At 48.4% G+C, this 20012-nt stretch overlaps 2 protein-coding genes across 15 annotated transcripts; one reads left to right on the top strand and one right to left on the bottom strand.

The window, feature by feature from the left end:
* Window positions 1–902: 902 nt before the first annotated feature.
* On the bottom strand, window positions 903–2426 carry IL23A (interleukin 23 subunit alpha). The gene is made up of 4 exons (NM_001082522.2): window positions 2192–2426; window positions 1867–1968; window positions 1218–1364; window positions 903–1113 (listed from the first exon to the last, which is right to left on the bottom strand). The coding sequence occupies exons 1-4, from the start codon at window positions 2357–2359 to the stop codon at window positions 952–954; spliced, it is 579 nt and encodes a 192-aa protein (NP_001075991.1). The 5' UTR covers window positions 2360–2426; the 3' UTR covers window positions 903–951.
* Window positions 2427–5626: 3200 nt separating this feature from the next.
* PAN2 (poly(A) specific ribonuclease subunit PAN2) lies at window positions 5627–19895 on the top strand. 14 transcript variants are annotated; one of them, XM_005611308.4, is made up of 26 exons: window positions 5627–5832; window positions 6444–6842; window positions 9823–9992; window positions 10107–10227; window positions 10394–10471; window positions 10857–11124; window positions 11536–11878; window positions 12082–12178; window positions 13014–13133; window positions 13312–13431; window positions 13660–13788; window positions 13916–14115; window positions 14224–14372; window positions 14497–14603; window positions 14817–14915; window positions 15036–15109; window positions 15216–15363; window positions 15663–15806; window positions 15943–16002; window positions 16227–16317; window positions 17170–17327; window positions 17426–17569; window positions 17701–17880; window positions 18004–18097; window positions 18384–18581; window positions 19205–19895. In XM_005611308.4, exons 2-26 carry the CDS (start codon window positions 6561–6563, stop codon window positions 19237–19239), a joined length of 3609 nt encoding a protein of 1202 aa, XP_005611365.1. In that variant the 5' UTR covers window positions 5627–5832; window positions 6444–6560; the 3' UTR covers window positions 19240–19895. The 14 variants fall into 14 exon arrangements, with proteins under 14 accessions (XP_005611365.1, XP_005611367.1, XP_014596366.1 ...); XM_005611310.4 differs by having other exon boundaries at window positions 5649–5832; window positions 14227–14360; XM_014740880.3 differs by having other exon boundaries at window positions 5649–5832; window positions 14227–14360; window positions 15663–15815.
* Window positions 19896–20012: the final 117 nt, after the last annotated feature.

The raw sequence follows: 20012 nt of genomic DNA, 5'->3' as shown, positions 1-20012 counted from the left end.
GGGAGGGTGAGTAGTTATATAACTAGCCCACTGTCACTCACCTGGTTGGTGGCAAAACCAAGATATAAACCTGGGTCCATCTAACTCCAAAGCCCATGCTTTTTTGATCTTGTGACTCTGGAGAAAAGGAAGGGGAATAGTCACTAGCCCCTTCCCCTGCTTGCTTTCAAAGGCAGCTTAACTCCCCTTGGGTAACCAAATCCCCCACTGAAGGGGCCCACAGATGTCCGTTAAAGGAGAATCCCATTAGTTTGTGAGATTTACCTCCATCTTTCTGGAATGCCCTTTGTGCCCAAAACAGCTCTGACTTTCGATCCTTCAGTGATCGGGACTCCTGTCTTTGGCCAAATACACTCTTGGCCAAGAAAGAAAGGAAGGAGGCACTGGGTCAGGGAGCAAGAGAGGGGCCTCACTTAGGGGCCCCACTTCCTAATCTCAACCCCTTGTAGTCCCATTCAACTTGTTTAGCCATACAGCGATTAAGACCAAAAAGATCCCAGTTACTCTGCACACCAGGGGGTGGTGAGGAAATGTCCCTCTGCACTGTAGCCCTGCAGAGCAGAAGGATGCACATTGTAGTCCCTTGGCCCTATTTTTCCATTCTATTCCTTTTTCCCAACCAAGCCTAGAAATTAGACTCAGATATCCACATAAATAAGTATTTATTGAAAAAGTGCATAATTCAGTATAAATATAATAAATAATCCTCCTCCCCAAACTGCTGCCATGAGGATAAATAATCCCAAATTTTCCCATCCCATCTAATAAATACTCAACCTTTTGCTAGGTCAGCATCAGAAGTCAGTCAGTACTGGTAATTTTTCAACATATGCAAGTCCCATTAGAATTAATGGACAAATTAACTTGTTGGCTCGTAGGTGCCTGGGCTGATAGATTCATCTTAGCATTGCTGAGCCATAGATGTGGGTGCCATCCTTAAAGCTGCTGGCTTTAAGGGGTCAGGGTTGCTGCTCCATGGGCAAAGACCCGGGCAGCTACAGCCACAAAGGCCTGGAGGCTGCGAAGGATCTTGGGGCGGAGAAGGAGGCGCTGCCACGGCTGGCTGGGACTGGGGCTTGGAATCTGCTCAGTCTCCCAGTGGTGACCCTCAGGCTGCAAAGACACAGGACACAATCAGAGAGGACTCTAGATCCTTCACCCCTAGTCCCTGTCTCTGATCCCTGCAAGCCCCCATCCTCCAGGCCCCTAGTTCATACCTGCAAGAGTTGCCTGAGGCCCAGGAGGGAGGCGTGAAGCTGGTCCACAGGGCCATTGGGGAGTAGAGAAGGCTCCCCTGTGAAAATGTCTGAGCCCAGCAGCTTCTCGTAAAAAACCAGGCCCTGGTGGATCCTTTGCAAGCAGGGCTGGGGAGAGAAGAAAGCCGTGAAAGAAAATGGATACCCTCTTCCTACTCCATTCACTGAAGACCCACCCAGTTCTTTGCCATTCTTAGATGCTGCCATGGTCTGAATGGTTGTGTCCCCACAAAATTCCTATGTTGAAATCCTAACCCCCAATGTGATCCTATTAGGAGGTGGGATCTTTGGGGGTGATTAGGTCATGAGGGTGGGGCCCTCGTGAATGAGATAGGTGCTCTTATAAAAGAGATCCACAGAGCTCCCTAGCCCCTTCTGACACCTGAGGATACAATGAGAAGTCTGCAGCTGGGAAGAGGGCCCTCACCCAACACGCTGGCACCCTCATCTCAGACTTCCAGCTTCTAGAACTGTGAGAAATAAATTTCTGTTGTTTATAAGCTGTCCATTCTATGGCAGGCCAAACGGACAAGGACAGATACAACTTTTACTAATTTACCATGGTGCCTAGCTATATCTCCAGCCCCTATTTCCAGCCTCATCTTAGTACCTGACTGTTGTCCCTGAGTCCTTCAGGATCACAGCCATCCTCGCACTGGATATGGGGGACATCATTTGTAGTCTCAGCATCTCCCTCTTCTCTTGGTAGATCCTGGAATGGAGCAGGGGGTAGGAAGAGTGAAGAAATAAGATAAATACTTTTGAACCCCACCTGGACCCTCAAGCCCATGACACTCCCAGGAACCCCACTCTCCTGTCCTCTCTCACTCCCTGATGGCCTTCAACCCTCCAGCTTCCACCAAGGCCAAAGGCTTCCAGTGCAGCCTTGGAGGGCTTGGATAGAGTCCTGCTTGGTCCCAGAGGCTGCCACTCACCACATGTCCCATTGGTGGATGTGCACTCCAGGCCAGCGTACAGAGCTTCTGTGAGAGCTGCTGGCACTGAGCCCAGGCAGGGCTACTGCCTCCAGGCACAGCCCGGGCCTGAGCAGTCCGGGGCCACAGGAGCAGCAGCAGCAGCAACACAGCTCTGCTCCCCAGCATCTTGCTGCCTGCTTCTCAAACCTGGCTGGCTCTGTGCCTTGCACCAGTCAGTCCCTGTGGAATCTCTGCCCACTTCCCCTTGCTCTCAGCCTGATTCTGTTCTGTGAGCTCTGGTTTGGTTCCTTCTGTTGTTCACCTCCAGTTTCTCAGCTGCTTCCTGTTGTTTTTCTCCCTTGTCTCTGAGTCTCTTTTTAAGGTCCCTGCATTGTAAGACACGCCCTTTATACCAGCAGGTGACTCACAGCAGGTGGGATTCCCCTCCCTACATCATCCCCCTCCGTGGGGAGCCCAGGTATGCAGCCTCAGTTCCAGGGGAAATGAGTCGTGTGGTTGCTGTGGCTGGAGGCCTGGGATGGGACAGTATGTGTAATGCTCTCCAGGAATGGCTGTGGAAGGGGGTGGGGGTGGGAGTAATGAATATTTAAATGATCTTAGTCTCAAGTTCCTTCCTCTTTAACCTTTCCCTCATCTTTTTGCCTCTCAAAGCTAGCCCCCCACCCCAGTTTCCTCACCTCTTCCTGCCTGAGGAAACACCAAAACAGAAGCATCCATTTATCTCCCAATAGGATAGCAGACTCAGTTTGGAAAGAAGTTTGATTCTCACCTGATGCCTTCTATCTAAGAATAAGGGGGCTTCTTTTTTCCACTGGGAACAGTGTCATTTTCACCGGGAGAGAATGGTCTCAAAGGCACTTTGTGAACAGGGAAGCCATACAAGTGCTGTGTAAAGTATTATTGCTCCCCCACTTCAGGCCTCTCTGTGGACACTAGGAAGGCTGTTGGAGGGAGACAGTTGTTGCTAAGAATCATCTGATTCCTCAACCTTAGTGGCCCAGAGTTTCAAAGGCTCTGTGGAATGCAGGTGATGGTTCTTTTGAGACAGTTTAAGCAAGGGCTAGAAATCCAATTTACATATTCCAGTACCCAACCCCTACCCCATGGCTAGGAAGTCCAGGTAGTCAAAGGTGCACAGTGTCAGTGACCCCAGCCGGTCCTTCAGCCTGTTGCATCCACGGGTAAAATCCACTGACACTGATTTCATCACCCTCCCTGATGCAACATCCAGTGAAACAACTGAGAGTGTGAGGTTGGGTGTGGGAGTGGAGGGTGGTCCAAATCCGGGACTGCCCCAACCCCAGTGGAGGGTCCCAGAACAATGTGGACGTCAGAATGAGGCCATGGGTGACCACACAGATGGCTCCCAAAGCCTCCCCAAGGGGTTGACTTTTCTTCTGAGAAAATGACCCTTGATAGAGGTCTTCCTTCCCTTAGAACTCTTCACAGCTGCCCAATGAAACTTCTGATTCAAATACTATGACTCCGTGATAAATCCACCCTTTGGATAAAACATTTCCAGCATCGGAGAGGTTATCTCAGTTTGAGTGAGAAATGGTTTGCCTCTCCCTACATATGGACTCAAATGGAACAAGGAACTGGGGGAGCGGGCGGGCAGGGGAGCTCACCTCAGTTGTGTATAATGTCTCCTATGCTCTTCCCACTTCTGGTCCCCATCTGGGAGTCCTAAATGATAGGAGTTGACAGGTGAAAAGGAGGAGGAGGAAGTGGAGCCCTGGGGGATGGGATGAGAGGGACAAGGGTGAGCTGGAGACACGAGGCTCTGCCGCTTTGTTTCACTTCCTGGTGCTTCAGGAGTTGAATCGGAAGCAAGATTGGTGGGGTGATTGTGGGACTGCTGTGTGGCAGGAACTACTTCCAGGACTAGATCTGCCCTGATGCTGCAAGGAGCCCTTGATGTCAGCAGGGCCTCAACCGTTATGCAAATCATGTTCACAAGACACTCCCAGGCAGGCCTTTCCTGTTGGATGTCCAGACTCCAAATGCAGTTGAAGTTCCCCCAGATGGTTAATAATGATGGCTAATATATATCCAACTCTCACTTTATGCCAAGTACTTGGTCTAAGCACTTTTCATGTATTAACCCATCTAATTCTCACAACAACCCAGTGAGGTAGGTACTATTTTTGGCCCCACATTTTCAGAGGAGGATACTGAGGTGCAGAGAAGTAACTTGCCCAAGATCAGAGAGCTACTAACTGGCCAGAATACCAGTGCAGACCATCTGGCTTCAGATCCTGCATTTTCAATCATTCCATTATATTGGACACTGTGAGAAGACAGAGCATCTTTATAAAGTAGCTCTTTTAGCCCAGGTATCTCTGGGTAGCTGAAGCCCTGTAATTCTCATGGGTCTATAAAGTCTATCTCAATTTGAGACCTCAATATGGAAATTTCTCAAAGTATAGGTAACCATCTAGATGCCTCAGCACCCATCTTTTTGCAAGATTTCAAATCTAGGGCCCTGTGAAGTCAGATTAGTTTGAGAGACTCTCTGAGTTGAGGTGTTTTTCTCTCGGACTATGACCTCTGGCTGAGTCCTGGAAGTCTAAATCCTGAGGTCTTTTTATGAAGGCCTATTTAACATCCTTCACTGAGAGAGAAATGCTTTAAGACTGTATCCTCTGTGAGGAATTCCTTCCACCAGAGAGGCCCGCTGTGTGGCCTTTAGAAACTGAGCTAAAGTGCCCCAAGAAATTTCACAACCTGGCCCCATTCCAAAGCAGTTCAAGCTCAGAGTCAGGCCCCAAGAATCCCTCTGAATAACTGCTGACGCTAAATCTAACAGTTTGAGGAAGGCAAATGTCTTAATTTGCCGTGCTCATGCCCCTCTGAGAGGTAATGTCCAGTTCCAAGAGGCAGGGGAATTTGATGGCTGAAGGGTCCTGTTCCCTGGGAATATTGCCGGGGCCTCTGGGGTGGGAATCATCACAGATGGGAGTTTCAGATGGACGCCTTTAGAATCCTAGAATATGCAGCTACTGAGGCGACTTAGGAGCCTGCCTCCCGCTTCCTTTTTTTCTCTCCCATATCTGGAAATGATAGGAAATGCCAGCGAGTTTCGGGGGCAACAGGGGCGGAGGTGGCGGAGTAGCTCACAAGAGCACCGCGGGAAGAGGGGGTGGACCGAGCCATGCCGGGAATACCCAACAGTCGAGTCCCAGTGCTTTGCCCTGGGTGCTCCTTATTCTACAGTTTCTAAAGTTACAGAGAGCACAAAATTCTGTTTCCAAGTCTGGCGCTCTCTAATTTTGTTCACAGAAGCCTTAAAAGAGAAGCGGTTACTCTTCACCACGCCAAAGGTTCAGGGTCTAACTGCATTTGTCCTCATCGGCGTTCCGTAACCCTTGCTTTCGCCCAGCCCCTGCGTCACACGTCTTCCCGCGGAGCCGGCCGTAGCTGGCTCCTTCTGATTGGCTGTGGTGAGCCCCAAACCCTTCCTGATTGGAAGCTGCGACTGGGCGCCCGCTGTTCTTTCCGCCGTAGGGTTAGGTTGAGCCTGAGGCGCGGGGGAGAATTGGGGAAACTGGAATTTCCCGCGGAGCTGACGGCGTTTGCTCTCCCCCTACTCGTTTTAATTCCACGCGCTCCAAAATATCCGCCATGGAGAAATCTTGGTAATGACCCAATCCCCGTAAGCATCCCAGGAACACATCTGACCCCTGCCCTAATCCCTCCCCTCCCGGCCGCAGGGGGAGAATTCTGGGTAATTGATTTCTCTGGTTCCCCCAGAGAATTCTGGGTAACTAGCCATTTCCATCACATCCCTCTACCCCCGCCCCAATTGTGGGTAACTGGCCATTCTTATTTCCCCTTAGAGAATCCTGGGTAACGTTGCGGAGGATTCTGGGAAACTGACTTCTCTTGTTCTCACCTACAAACCCCCCACCCCCACTCCTAATTTTGGGAAACAAGCACCTTAGGCCCCTCTACCTAACTCCTACCCCCGCACTTGCTGCTCCTTCCACTGATAGTTCTGGGATGAACCAGGCAAGTGAGCAGGCCTTAAGGGAGGTTAGATAGTGGGATGGTGGGGAGTACAGAGGGCCTAGAGGAGAAAAGGAAGGGACAACACTTTTCTACCCCACTGCCCATCCCTTTCCTGCCTGTTTCATCCCCTGCTTGGCGTTCTCTCATCTTCTCCTTGCCTCATCTCCCTCCTGCCGGTATAACCTAGAACACACTAAATACAAGTACCCCTGACTCAGCTCCCTCTTTCCCTTTGCAGGCCAGGATGTCCATTGTAGGCCCACTGGTGCCGTCCTGCTGAAGTTTGGGTCAGGCATCTAAAGGGGCTGTGGCAAGGCAGGGTGTGACACAGGTCTAATCTGCTGCCATCGTCATCATGAACTTTGAGGGTCTGGACCCTGGACTAGCAGAGTATGCCCCGGCCATGCATTCTGCCTTGGACCCTGTCCTGGATGCCCACCTGAACCCAAGTCTACTACAGAATGTGGAGCTGGACCCGGAGGGAGTGGCCTTGGAGGCGCTTCCTGTCCAGGAGTCAGTGCATATAATGGAAGGTGTCTACTCTGAATTGCACAGTGTGGTGGCTGAAGTGGGTGTGCCTGTCTCCGTCTCCCACTTTGACTTGCACGAGGAGATGCTGTGGGTGGGAAGCCATGGGGTAAGAACTGTACCCCTTTGTAAGGCCTGAAAGAAGATGTTGGAGGTCTTTTATCTGGTTTTAGCCCAAGGACAGCTATTTCTCAGGGAGCCTGAACTGAGTTGAGGTGATGAGAGTTAGCTGGGTCACTAAGTCAAACCAAGAGGAGGGGAGTGGAGGAAGAAAATGGGAGTCATAGGGTCCAGGGATGAGTTGCATAGGTGTTCTTTTTTTCAGAAGGCATCCCGTTTCTACTACAGTTTGCCCATTCATGCTTTGTTTAATCTTGATAACTGTACCCATTAGGTAGTCTGTAGCCATCCAAATCCAGTCTTTAATGCCCTCTTCTCTTTTCCATTTTTATAATTATAGAATGTTTAATGCATGTTTTTGCATATCTTACATGGAATAATTTTGTCTTCTTTGGCTGATTTTAACCTCTCTGAGAGCAGTTATCAATGTTAATTTTTTAAAATGTGTATCCATATTGCCAGTATGCTAGGAAACTGGAAGCTTTTGTAAGAAATAACATGCCATTCTGGTTTTACTAATTTACCTTTGATAGTACATGACTTGTTTCTCTGTTAGAAAGTGAATTTTTTTGATAATACATTCATTGAGTAGGCAGTGTCTACTGCCATGCTAGGCCCAGGAATAAAACTGACTAAACATAATCCTTGCCCTCAAAGACTTCACAGGACAACGAGGAAAAAAGACATATAAACCGGTAATTTCATGGTATGTTAGAAGAAACTAAACTCTTTAACTTATTAATTGTGAATTTAGGTTATAAACTACTAAGTGCCAGTGTGAAAATATGTACTGGGTGCTGATGAACATGGAGGAGGGTCAGAGGGCCTCAAGAAGGAAGTGACACCTGAACTGAGTCTTGAGAGATGAGTAGGAGTCAGGTAAAGAATAGGGAACAATGCTGTGTTGGCAAAAGCAACAGGATAAACAGATTCCCAAGATGTTACATAGCTTGGTGATTGGAGAGTGCAGGAACTACAAGCAATTAGGACTGGAAGCTGAAGCTGAAGCGTTAGACATTTCTTCATTCAACCAGTGTTTTTCGAGCACCTGCCAGGTGCCAGACCTTGCTCTGTGTTCTAGGTTTGTAATAAGCATTAAAAAAGGCAGCAAAAATACATTTATAATATACCAGGTGTTACCTTAAAAAAATCAGGTAGAATAAGGGGGTTGAGGTAATGAAGGCTGGGAGCTGTTGTTATTTTAGATAGTTGTTCAGGGAAGGTCTCTCTGATAAAGTCACACTTGAGTAGAGACCTGGATGCAGGCCAAGGTGTCCATTCCTTTTTTTTTTTTTTTTGAGGAAGATTAGCCCTGAGCTAATATCTGCTGCCAATCCTCCTCTTTTTGCTGACGAAGACTGGCCCTGAGCTAACATCTGTGCCCATCTTCCTCTACTTTATATGTGGGATGCCTCCCACAGCATGGCTTGCCAAGCGGTGCCATGTCCACACCCGGGATGCAAACTGGCAAACCCCAGGCTGCCGAAGCGGAACATGGGCACTTAACTGCTGTGCCACCAGGGCAGCCCCCAAGATGTCCATTCTAAAAGGGAGGGAAGGATCTGTGCAGATATCTGGGAGAAGAACATTCTAGAAAAATCTCATATGCTACATTAAAAGAGCTTAGACTTGATCCTTCAGGCCACTGAAGATTTTTATCCACAGTGACAAGGTCCAGTTTGCATCTTAGGTGGAGTGCTGAGGTAGCATTATAGAGTTTGATTTAAGGGGGACAGGGCAGGACTCAGTGAGATCAGTTTGTAGGCTATTGTAGTAGTTCACATAAAATAGGAAGGCTTGAATGAAGCCCTGTAGATATGTGTACATGAGAACACATTTGAGAAACATTTAGGAAGTAAAATAAACAAGACTTAAGTTGACTACCGGTAACTTAGTCCACTGGGTAGATCATGGTATCATAGGGAATACAGTTAAGAAGAATTGAAACGGAGTAAAAATGGTGAATTTAATTTAGGATGTAATGAGTTTGAGGTTCTCATGGGATGTCTAAGGAGAGATGTTTAGTAGGTGTTTGGATGTGTTAGTCTGAAGCTTGAGCTAGTGTTCTGGGCTAAGGAAAGAAATTAGGATTCATCAGCTTTAGGATGAATGATTAAAACCTTAAGAGTGGATAAGACTGCCTAGGAAGACCAGCAGCGTGAGAAGATAGTGGGCTGGGAATAGCCATGTGTCAAGAGTGGTCAGAAGGGGAGCACATAAGGAGAAAGTATGAGCTCAGAGTCAGGAGAGAAACCAGGAGTGAATGATGTCATAGGAGCCAGGGGTGGAATGAGTTTCGCATTCTCTCTATTCCAGCCTGTGACCCACAGGACACATTTCCCAGATGTCTAGTAGAGATTAAGACTTGACTGTGGAACATAAGAAAGCCAGCTGGCCAGTGAAGGACTGGACCCACTTTTTTTTTTTTTTTGAGGAAGATTAGCCCAGAGCTAACTACTGGCAATCCTTTTTTTTCTGAGGAAGGCTGGCCCTGAGCTAACATCTGTGCCCATCTTCCTCTACTTTATACGTGGAATGCCTACCACAGCATGGCTTGCCAAGCAGTGCCATGTCTGCACCCGGGATCCAAACCGGCGAACCCTGGGCCGCCGAGAAGCAGAACATGCGAACTTAACTGCTGTGCTACCGGGCTGGCCCATGGACCCACATTCTTGATCTTCTGAACACAGTTCTAACCAACTGAGCCATTAGTTATTCAGCAGGGTCATTGTGAGGATAAAATGAGGTAGAATTTACAAAAATACTTTGTAAAGCATTAAACAAACTTGAGATAGTATTATCACTGTCTTTATCACTAATATTGGTCCCTGACCTTATGCCTTAGTTGCTGCTAGCCAGAAAGGCCAGGCAAGAAGGGGAAAAGCTGAGCAACATCCAGTTCCTGACTTGCATCTGGGATGGCCCTGCCCCTCCACTCAGGGTGTATCTCATCTTTTTGCTCCCTACAGGGCCATGCCACTTCATTTTTTGGTCCAGCCTTGGAGCGCTACTCATCCTTTCAGGTCAATGGCAGTGATGACATTCGGCAGATCCAGAGCCTGGAGAATGGTATTCTTTTTCTCACCAAGAACAACCTCAAGTATATGGCCCGTGGGGGCCTCATTATATTTGATTACCTGTAAGTGGCTTCTCAGCTCTGGACTGGGAAAGAGGGTCCCTCATAGGGTGGGAAGGCTAAAGGATTGGAAGTTTTTTGAGACCCCAGCCCCTTAGCCTCTCCTCTCCCCCGCAGGCTGGATGAGAGTGAGGATATGCACAGTCTTCTGCTGACTGACAGCAGCACTCTGCTCGTTGGTGGGCTACAGAACCACATATTGGAGATTGACCTTAACACTGTCCAGGAGACTCAGAAGGTACAAGCCTCGGGCAGGAAAAACCCAGGCAGGGCCTGAGGTTATGGGGGGGTAAGGATATACCTGGGCTGGGAACATGCCTGACTGGAACGTGCGTGTGACCTTTCTGTTCCTTTAGTCTGTGGGAAGAATCATTCTCACCGGTTTTTTCTGCTTCCCTCCCCAGTATGCAGTCGAGACACCTGGAGTCACCATCATGAGACAGACAAATCGCTTCTTCTTCTGTGGTCATACATCTGGCAAGGTGGCTAAGTTCCATTTTTCCTCCCACCACGGGACCCTGTCTCACTGATGTGTGATTGCGCTCTGCTATTTCCTCAATTCTGAGGCTGGAGTTGGAGGGATGGGAGGAGTGAGTTGAGTTCCTCCTCAGCCGTGTTATGCTATGAGATTACTTTTCAACCTGATGTTTTCTGTTGTAACTAGGTACCTTAGAGACAAAAAAGTAAACAAGAGTTCTCTTTGGGGTCCCTTCCAGCTCTGGGCTTCTCTTTTTGCCTTTTCTGTGCTTTAATTGCCCATATCCTGGAGTGTTAGTTCTTTTGGTAGCAGACTCACAGGGTTAGGTAGGTGGCAGGTACTCTTCCTAATAACAGTGTTGGCAGATAACCAAGTTATCTCTTCTTCAGGTTTCCCTGCGAGACCTCCGTACTTTTAAGGTGGAGCATGAGTTTGATGCTTTCTCAGGGAGTCTGTCAGATTTTGATGTACATGGCAACCTGTTGGCTGCCTGCGGCTTCTCCAGCCGCCTCACCGGCCTGGCCTGCGACCGTTTCCTCAAGGTGTATGATCTGCGCATGATGCGTGCCATCACACCACTTCAAGTACATGTGGATCCTGCCTTCTTGCGCTTCATCCCTACATATACTTCTCGTCTTGCTATCATCTCTCAGTCAGGTATGAAGGGGATGGAGGATGGGGTAGGAGGGGCAGATGAGGGAAGGGAAACTAGGCGCCAGAAGGTGTATACTCCCAGGAATCTGTTGGGGGGGAAAAGTAACCTTTCAGTGAGGGCTCAGATTCTCTCTTAGGTTTGGTCAGAGATTAGATCTTCTGTTTTCTCCCTGGGTGTGAACAACACAGAAAAAGATAAAGGTGGAGCAGGCAGTACAACTTCAGAACTGCCCTTTGCTGGGTAGGAGACCTACCTGGGGTTTTTAGAAAGGCATCAGATGGTGTTCTCTCCATCTCTAGGCATGGATTTGGAGCCCGTCTTTCCTTGATACCAGGCTAAGAGGGTTGGAAGGGCATAAAAGGACGGCTCCCTTTCAACTTCCAGGGCTCACTGGGCTTCCTCTTCCCTCCTAGGGCAGTGCCAGTTTTGTGAGCCCACAGGCCTGGCCAACCCAGCAGACATCTTTCATGTGAATCCTGTGGGGCCTCTGCTAATGACATTTGATGTGTCAGCCAGCAAGCAGGCCCTGGCCTTTGGGGATTCTGAGGGCTGTGTGCACCTCTGGACTGATTCCCCTGAGCCTTCCTTTAACCCCTACTCCCGTGAGACTGAGTTTGCTTTGCCCTGTCTCGTGGACTCACTGCCTCCTCTGGACTGGAGCCAGGACTTGCTGCCTCTTTCCCTCATCCCTGTCCCACTCACCACCGACACACTTCTCTCTGACTGGCCTGCTGCCAACTCCGCTCCAGCTCCCAGGTTGTACCTCCCATCTGGGCCAAGAGGAGGGAGGGGGAAAGGGCCAAGATGCCAGGATTCTCTGCGGGCCCTGTCATTATTCTATGTCTGTCCTGATTTTTGTCTCCCTTCAGTATTCTCTTTTTTTCTGACCTCTTGGGGAGTTGGGATTGGATGGGCAGACACAACAGCCTTCAAGCCCCTAGAACTAAATCAAATTGCAGGCGAGCACCCCCTGTGGATGCAGAGATTCTGCGCACCATGAAGAAAGTGGGCTTCATTGGCTATGCCCCCAACCCCCGCACCAGGCTGCGCAATCAGGTATGTTCAGAGGGGAGAGGGTCAGCCCCCACCCCAAACCATTGGCATTTCTCCTGGCTCGTTCCTTCACTAGCCTTCAGTAGTTTTTGTTTTCAGTTAGTCAGTAAAGGTTTTTTCCAGGCCTCCTTAGTTGAAGATACTATGCTAGGTGTTAGGGAGGATTCAGAGACATAGAAGATAGGGTCCTTGCTCTTAAGAAGTTTAATGTTTGGTTGGTGAAGATAAGACCTGTCCATAACAGAAATTATTTATTTTCTATTATTAAATGCTAAAGGAATGTTAGAAGCATTCAGTGGCAGAGCTGTTTGGAGGGAAAATGTTACTCTGGGCTGGAGTGATTGGGGGAGGCACACTGAAAGGGGTGGATATTGAGCTGGAAAGGGGGAGTATATTCAAGATGAGAGATCAGTGTTAGCAAAGGTCTCAGGAAGCATGACTGCAAAAGAAGTGTCTGACGGGGACTATGATTCTGTCAGTCTGGCTGGAGGGGCTGTTAGCACTGGGAAATAGTGAGAGATTAAGGTTGGAAAAGGCCCTGTTCTGAAACCTCGAAAGCCAGTGTATAGTAGAAGTGATGCACTGAAGGGGCATTCTGGGATGGTTAGTTAGGTAGCGGTATGCTGGACAGAGTGTGTGTGGAAGCCACCACAGTTGTCCAGCTGTGATAAGGTAGGGTGACACCCATGCGAATAAAAAGGAAGGAGTGGATGCTGGAAACCCTATGAAATTAGAAGGTTCAGGACTTGCTGGCTGTTTCAGTGTTGGGATAAAGGTAGGGGAAAACCAAAGAGGATTAAGGCATCCAACAAGTTTACCTCTTTTTTTAAAATTCTAGATTCCTTACCGACTCAAGGAGTCAGACAGTGAATTTGACAGCTTCAGCCAGGTCACTGAGTCACCAATAGGGCGGGAAGAGGAGCCACATCTCCACATGGTCTCTAAGAAATACCGCAAGGTGCTGGGGGATACCAGCGGGAGCCCTCTGGGATATGGGGAAAGGTTCCGGGGAAGGTGGTCATATGAGAGAGAATTGAAGGACTCAGGAGGGAGGTTTTGGAGAACGTTATAACTACTGCAGAGATTTAGGGGACTCCGAGGCTGTCTTCATCTTGCTCAGACTATTTCTGCGTCAGGTGACCATCAAATACTCGAAGCTGGGGCTGGAGGACTTTGACTTCAAACACTACAATAAGACCCTGTTTGCTGGATTAGAGCCCCACATCCCCAATGCCTACTGTAACTGCATGATCCAGGTAAGCGTAGGTGTTCCTGCGACTTGGACGTGTTCCAGGTTTCTCCAACAAGCCCACTTTACCCTGGCCTCCTACCATTCTTTCTTGCCCCACAGTCTTCACGTCTCCTCTCTGAGCTCCACTTCAGTGGACTCCTGCTTTTTATTCTCCACTGGTTCACTTAAGCTTCCCTTCTCTCTTCCTCCCTGTACCAGTTGCCTGCCTCACTTTTCCTGCTCTTCCCTCCAGGTGCTCTACTTCCTGGAGCCTGTGCGCTGTCTAATCCAGAACCACCTTTGCCAAAAGGAGTTTTGCCTAGCATGTGAGCTGGGCTTCCTCTTCCACATGTTGGATCTCTCCCGAGGTGACCCCTGTCAGGTCAGTACCTGGAGACCTGGGACAATAAAAGGGGAAGGGAGGTGGACTGTAGGCAGGGACATCACTGTGCAAATGGCCACAAAAGAGAAAAATAACCCCTTTCCACAACACGCTTTCTGGATTCCAGGGCAGTAATTTTCTTCGGGCATTCCGCACCATTCCTGAGGCCTCAGCCCTTGGTCTGATCCTGGCTGACTCAGATGAGGCTTCAGGCAAGGGCAACCTGGCCAGGCTCATTCAGAGGTGGAATCGCTTCATTCTCACTCAGCTGCATCAGGATATGCAAGAGCTGGAAGTACCCCAGGCTTATCGAGGTGCTGGAGGCAGGTATGGAATCGGGACAGGAATAGTGAAAGCCACCATGACAGGCCCCTCTGTGACTTAAAGGATCTTCTGACTCCCTCAGTGTGCATGTGTCACCCTCTCCACTCTTAGCAGCTTTTGCTCTTCGGGGGACTCTGTCATTGGGCAGCTGTTCAGCTGTGAGATGGAGAACTGCAGCCTCTGCCGCTGTGGCAGTGAGACCGTGCGAGCCTCATCCACCCTGCTCTTCACGCTCTCCTACCCTGAGGGTAGCAACAGTGGTATACCCTGCAGCTGGGTTGGGAAGGCTCCCCCAAATGTCCTGTAACATCAAGGAGAGGGTGTTGGGGGGCTAAGGGTGGGTATAAGGGAGAACCTGGAGTGAAGCATCTAGTTTCCCCTCAGATAAAACTGGGAAGAACTGTGACTTTGCTCAGGTGCTGAAGCGAAGCATCTGCCTGGAGCAGAATACACAGGCCTGGTGTGACAACTGTGAAAAGTACCAGCCCACGGTGAGTGGGCTCTTGCACTGGACTCGAGTACTGCCGTGTGGGGGACTCAGCCATGGTCTCATGTGGGGCTGGCTGTGTCAGCACTGCCATCCAGGGCTCTATAGGGAATGGGAAGAATCCCAACTTGAGGATGCAGGTCCAGGTTTCACAGTTCCTGTCCAAGTTTCTCTCCCTGTAGCCCCCTGCCATTCCTTGTTTGTTTTATCTTCTCAGATTCAGACCCGCAACATCCGCCATCTGCCAGATATTCTTGTCATCAATTGTGAGGTGAACAGCCTGAAAGAAGCTGATTTCTGGAGAGTGCAGGCTGAGGTAAAGACCGGGGCTGGAAACAGGGCGTTAGGAGTACTTTCTAGTTTTCTCCCTCTTCTAACTTCCATATGTGATTATTCATGTTCCTGGGGAATTGGATATTTTCCCCTTTGTGTTCAGGTTGCCTTCAAGATGGCAATAAAGAAGCGTGGTGGGGAAATCTCCAAGAATAAAGAGTTTGCTTTGGCTGATTGGTAGGTACTGTCTTGGGAACGGTCAAAGGATTGAACTACCCAGTGGCTCCTCTTGTCACTGGCTAGATCTCCTCAGAACAAATTTCCGATTCTCCTGTCCTGATAGGAAGGAACTAGGGAGTCCAGAGGGCATGCTGATGTGTCCCTCCATTGAGGAGTTGAAGAATGTCTGGCTTCCTTTCTCCATTCGCATGAAGATGACCAAGAACAAAGGGCTGGATGTTTGCAATTGGACTGATGGGGATGAGATGCAGGTTGTTGAAAAACTGGGAAAAGGAAGGGGAATAAGGGAGAGAAGGTTGGGGCAGAAGCAGGACAGGGGGAAGGCGGAAGTTAGTATAGGGAAAAGAAAAGGATTAAGGCCTAGTATTTACTAGTTGTGGGCTCTTCCAGAGTGACTCAGTTCAGTGTTGGGAGCCATAGATGGGTTAGGATGGAGATAACCCACCCTGGTCCCCTATCCCCATACCCCAAACTCCCTGTCCTCTGTCCCCATTCCCCATCCTTCCCCATCCTTAAACTTAGCTTAGCAGCCTGGGTACCCCCCTCACAGTGGGGCCCAGCCAGGGCAGAGGAGGAGCATGGTGTCTATGTGTATGACCTGATGGCTACTGTGGTACACATCCTGGACTCACGCACAGGGGGCAGCCTGGTGGCTCACATTAAAGTCGGAGAGACCTACCACCAGCGCAAGGAGGTGAGTGAGGTAATACAGGGCATGGATGCTGCTAGTGGTGGCCATGATGGAGTCCCAGATCTGTCCTTATCTTGAGTCTGAGCCAGAGTGGTCCAGCCATCACTTTGGCATCAGTCTTTCTCTATTATCTCCACAGGGCGTTACCCACCAGCAGTGGTATCTCTTCAATGACTTTCTTATTGAACCTATTGATAAGGTTAGTTGTAACACATTCCATTCTTTCATCTCCCCCTTTACTGAGCATCCTCATCCTCAGTGCCCTAGAGAATGCCAGGCAGATTTAGGAGGGAAGGATGGGTCCTCAAGAATAAAAAGCATTAGTAAAACTAAAAGTAGTGCCTGAGTCTTGTCTTCTGTCTGACTTGGAGAAAAGGAAAAAGAGACATATACATAGGCCATTAAGTGCTTTTTCTTTTATAGCATGAAGCTGTGCAGTTTGACATGAATTGGAAAGTGCCTGCTATCCTTTATTACATCAAAAGGAATCTTAATTCCAAATACAACCTAAACAGTAAGTGGTACAGAGTAGAACCAAGGGTGTGGGCAGTTGAGACTGGTCTTCATGAAGAGATCTGGGAAATAGCTTGTTAAGATTAGGATCGGTAACCAGTGTTAATATTTTCAGATATACTAAAGAGATTCCTCCTCATCAGGCCTTAAATCTAGAAGGTGGAGATCCTGAGGGTGTAGTGGGGAAGAGGTGATGGGGGAAGTCTGATCAAAGTGGCTAAGGGTATGATTTTGAGTCTAATCATCCTTATCTCCAAGTGAAGATCTTCTTTTGGAGATGAGCTCCTTATTAAGTCCCTTTTTGGTGCCTTTAAACCATAGTTTCTCTGCAACTTTATTTTTCTGGATTTTCTAAGCTAAAGTCCGAAGTGGAAATCTCATTCTTTCCTCTCTTGACTCTCGTTTTTTCCTAGAACATCTCTTTTTTTTATTTTTTGGGTTTTTTAAAGATTTTTTATTTTCCTTTTTCTCCCCAAAGCCCCCTGATACATAGTTGTGCATTTTTAGTTGTGGGTCCTTCTGGTTGTGGCATGTGGGATGCCACCTCATCGTGGCCTAAGTGGTGCCATGTCCATGCCCAGGATCCCAACCAGCAAAACCCTGGGCTGCTGCAGTAGAGTGCATGAACTTAACCACTTGGCCACGGGGCTGGCCCCCCTAGAATATCTCTTGATAATTTTATGATTTGACCTTTCCATCTACCTACTCTGTTCATTAGACATGATCTTTTTACTCACATGCTTTGATTATTGAAGAATCATTGCGTAGCCCGGTCTCTCGTCAGCCACCTTGGGCTTCCCTCCCCTAGTCACTTCCTATCCCCAGCCATCTGTCTTCTGGATTCTCCTTCCAGTCAAGAATCCTATTGAGGCAAGTGTTCTGCTAGCTGAAGCCTCACTAGCACGGAAGCAGCGGAAAACACATACTACCTTCATTCCACTGATGTTGAATGAGATGCCACAGGTCGGGGACCTGGTGGGCCTGGATGCTGAGTTTGTCACCCTTAATGAGGTAACCCAGATCAAAGTGCGGGGTGTTGGGACAGAACTCTGGGGATATTAGGAGTCATAAACATTTCTCTGATTTCCTTATTAACTCTTCTCGTGTAGGAGGAAGCAGAGTTGCGCAGTGATGGCACTAAGTCTACCATCAAACCAAGCCAGATGTCAGTAGCGAGGATTACCTGTGTTCGGGGCCAGGGACCCAATGAGGGTATCCCCTTCATTGATGACTACATCTCAACCCAGGAGCAGGTATTAGGCTATGGAGGTGCAAGTGAGACAGACTCTGTGCTTATTAGAGTGCTCTAGAACCCAGGGAAGAGTAGTGGGGGGAGACTCTGCACCTTGCTTTCTAGACAACTTGTCCTTTTCTCTATCCCTAGGTGGTAGATTACTTGACTCAATACTCGGGGATAAAGCCAGGAGACCTCGATGCCAAGATTTCCTCTAAGCACCTCACAACTCTCAAGTCTACCTACTTAAAGCTTCGTTTTCTTATAGACATTGGAGTCAAGTTTGTGGGTCATGGTCTGCAGAAGGACTTCCGGGTCATCAACCTCATGGTTTGGGCAATACTCTGTTAAGAGTCTTCTTTGAGCATGGGCCCCCAGGGTATACATTGTGCTTTGGAGAATGGGAAATTATGGATCCCCTACCTTCAGTTTCCCCTCTTTTATCCCTGCCAGGTGCCCAAGGATCAAGTCCTTGACACTGTCTATTTGTTTCACATGCCCCGAAAACGAATGATTTCCCTGCGATTCCTTGCTTGGTACTTTCTGGGTGAGTTGCTCCACCTTGTAGGCCCTTATGGTACTCATTAAGAGCAGGAAAAAGTGTTGGAGGGGCCAAGGGGAGTAGAAAGGACCCTGAGTTAGTGGTGAGAGTTACTGATGGACTTAATTAGTTTCAATATCCCTTCTGTACACTAGGGATGGTGTTTGGCTCTTTCCCTTAAGGGCAGCCAGGTTTTTTACTGTTGTTTATTGGGAGTTTAGGATGTGAGTAGGGGATATGTTCTTACCTCCCTTTGCTAGGTTCCAAACTATTCCACCTCTACTTCCCCCAGACCTGAAGATTCAAGGGGAGACCCATGACAGTATTGAGGATGCCCGCACAGCCCTTCAGCTCTACCGAAAGTATCTGGAGCTGAGCAAAAATGGCACTGAGCCTGAGTCCTTCCACAAAGTGCTCAAGGGTCTTTACGAGAAGGGCCGAAAGATGGACTGGAAGGTGCCTGAGCCTGAGGGCCAGACAAGTCCCAAAAGTAAGGCCTGGGATGGGACAAAGGAAACTGGACTGGGTGGGTTTTGATTGCAATGTGAAGATTATACCCACCATAATAACAATGATGATGGTGATGTTAACAGTGGTACTACCCCTACCTTATATATGTAGAGCATTTAACAGTTTACAAAGCACTTAATCCTCCCAACATTCAGTGAAATAGATTTTATTATTGAAACTCTCCATTAGTCCTAACTTCCTCTTGCCCAATTCTAAAACATTTGGGGCAAGTCTGTGCCCTCTTTTCTCTTGCATTTTTCCTTCATAAGAAGTATCCCAGGGGCTGGCCCCATGGCCAAGTGGTTGAGTTCATGTGCTTCTCTTCGGCGGCCCAGGGTTCTGCTGGTTCAGATCCTGGGCACAGACATGGCACCACTCATCAAGCCATGCTGAGGCGGCATCCCACATGCCACAACCAGAGGCACTCACAACTGGAATATACAACTACGTACTGGTGGGCTTTGGGGGGAAGAAGAAAAACAAGAAGATTGGCAACAGTTGTTAGCTCAGGTGCCAGTCTTTAAAAAAAAAGACAAGAAGTATCCCAGGTGCGTTTTCTGCACTGATCTAAAGAGTCAATGCTCTTGGTTTTGTCTCTGACAGGTGCAGCTGTCTTCTCCTCAGTGCTGGCGCTCTGACCTCACCCTCTCCCAACGAATTGCTCCCTCTCCTTTCAGTGTTCTGTGGCCCAAGAACTGGGAGATGGCTTCCCAAGTTGGCTACACCCTGTCCACTTCCAGAATTGGACCTGCTCAGGGTCTACAGATGGTGCTATTAATAGAACTGGAATGCAGCAGAATTGTTGCATAGGATCTAGGAGCCAGATTCCTTTTTCAATCTTTGCAAAATAGTGGGCCAAAAGAAGAGTCTAGAATGGACCCAGATGGCAAGTAATTGGTATTCTTAATAAATATCCTGGGTAATTAATATTCAGGCAGAGAAGCTCCTGGAATCAAAACTCTCAGTTCCTAGTTGGCTAAGGACTGAACTCCTGCACAGTGACAGGATACAACAGGCGCTCAAGACTTAGCTCAAGTCTCTGACTGCTTGAGGGATGCCTGGAGGGGCCAACATGTATAGTCTTGGTGGCTCTAGCAAACCAGTGTTGCCAACACCATCATTGCCAAAAGGGCCTTTGGGTCCTAGACAAAGCTTGGCTGCTAGCTTCACTCCTGCTGACAGCTGAGAAGCATCTGTCTTCCATCCACTTTCCTGTCCCAAGTTTTGTTTTCTTGTTATTTTTTAAAATTTTGTTTTAAAATGCATGTTTTATAAAATAAAAACAAAACTATTATTGGCTGTCATCTGTCTCCTTTGAGACCTGCGAGTGTGGGGTTCTCTCACTTTGGCCCTCTTCTCCTTTCTTTGTGTTGGCTCTGTTACAACTCGAAAAAACCAAGGCTTTCAAATT

Source organism: Equus caballus, chromosome 6, assembly GCF_041296265.1.
Source record: "Equus caballus isolate H_3958 breed thoroughbred chromosome 6, TB-T2T, whole genome shotgun sequence".
Taxonomy (NCBI): Eukaryota; Metazoa; Chordata; class Mammalia; order Perissodactyla; family Equidae; genus Equus; species Equus caballus.
This window is presented reverse-complemented; position numbering and strand designations above follow the sequence as displayed.

Excerpts from the sequence above, each read along its gene's own strand:
- IL23A (NM_001082522.2), bottom strand. The coding sequence starts at position 2,359 with ATGCTGGGGAGCAGAGCTGTGTTGCTGCTGCTGCTGCTCCTGTGGCCC. Across the intron at positions 1,365-1,866 it reads GACTCAGGGACAACAGTCAG|CCCTGCTTGCAAAGGATCCA; the intron begins GTACTAAGATGA and ends TTCTCTCCCCAG. Across the intron at positions 1,114-1,217 it reads GCCTCAGGCAACTCTTGCAG|CCTGAGGGTCACCACTGGGA; the intron begins GTATGAACTAGG and ends GTGTCTTTGCAG.
- PAN2 (XM_014740877.3), top strand. The coding sequence starts at position 6,561 with ATGAACTTTGAGGGTCTGGACCCTGGACTAGCAGAGTATGCCCCGGCC. Across the intron at positions 6,843-9,822 it reads TGTGGGTGGGAAGCCATGGG|GGCCATGCCACTTCATTTTT; the intron begins GTAAGAACTGTA and ends TGCTCCCTACAG. Across the intron at positions 11,879-12,081 it reads AACTCCGCTCCAGCTCCCAG|GCGAGCACCCCCTGTGGATG; the intron begins GTTGTACCTCCC and ends ATCAAATTGCAG.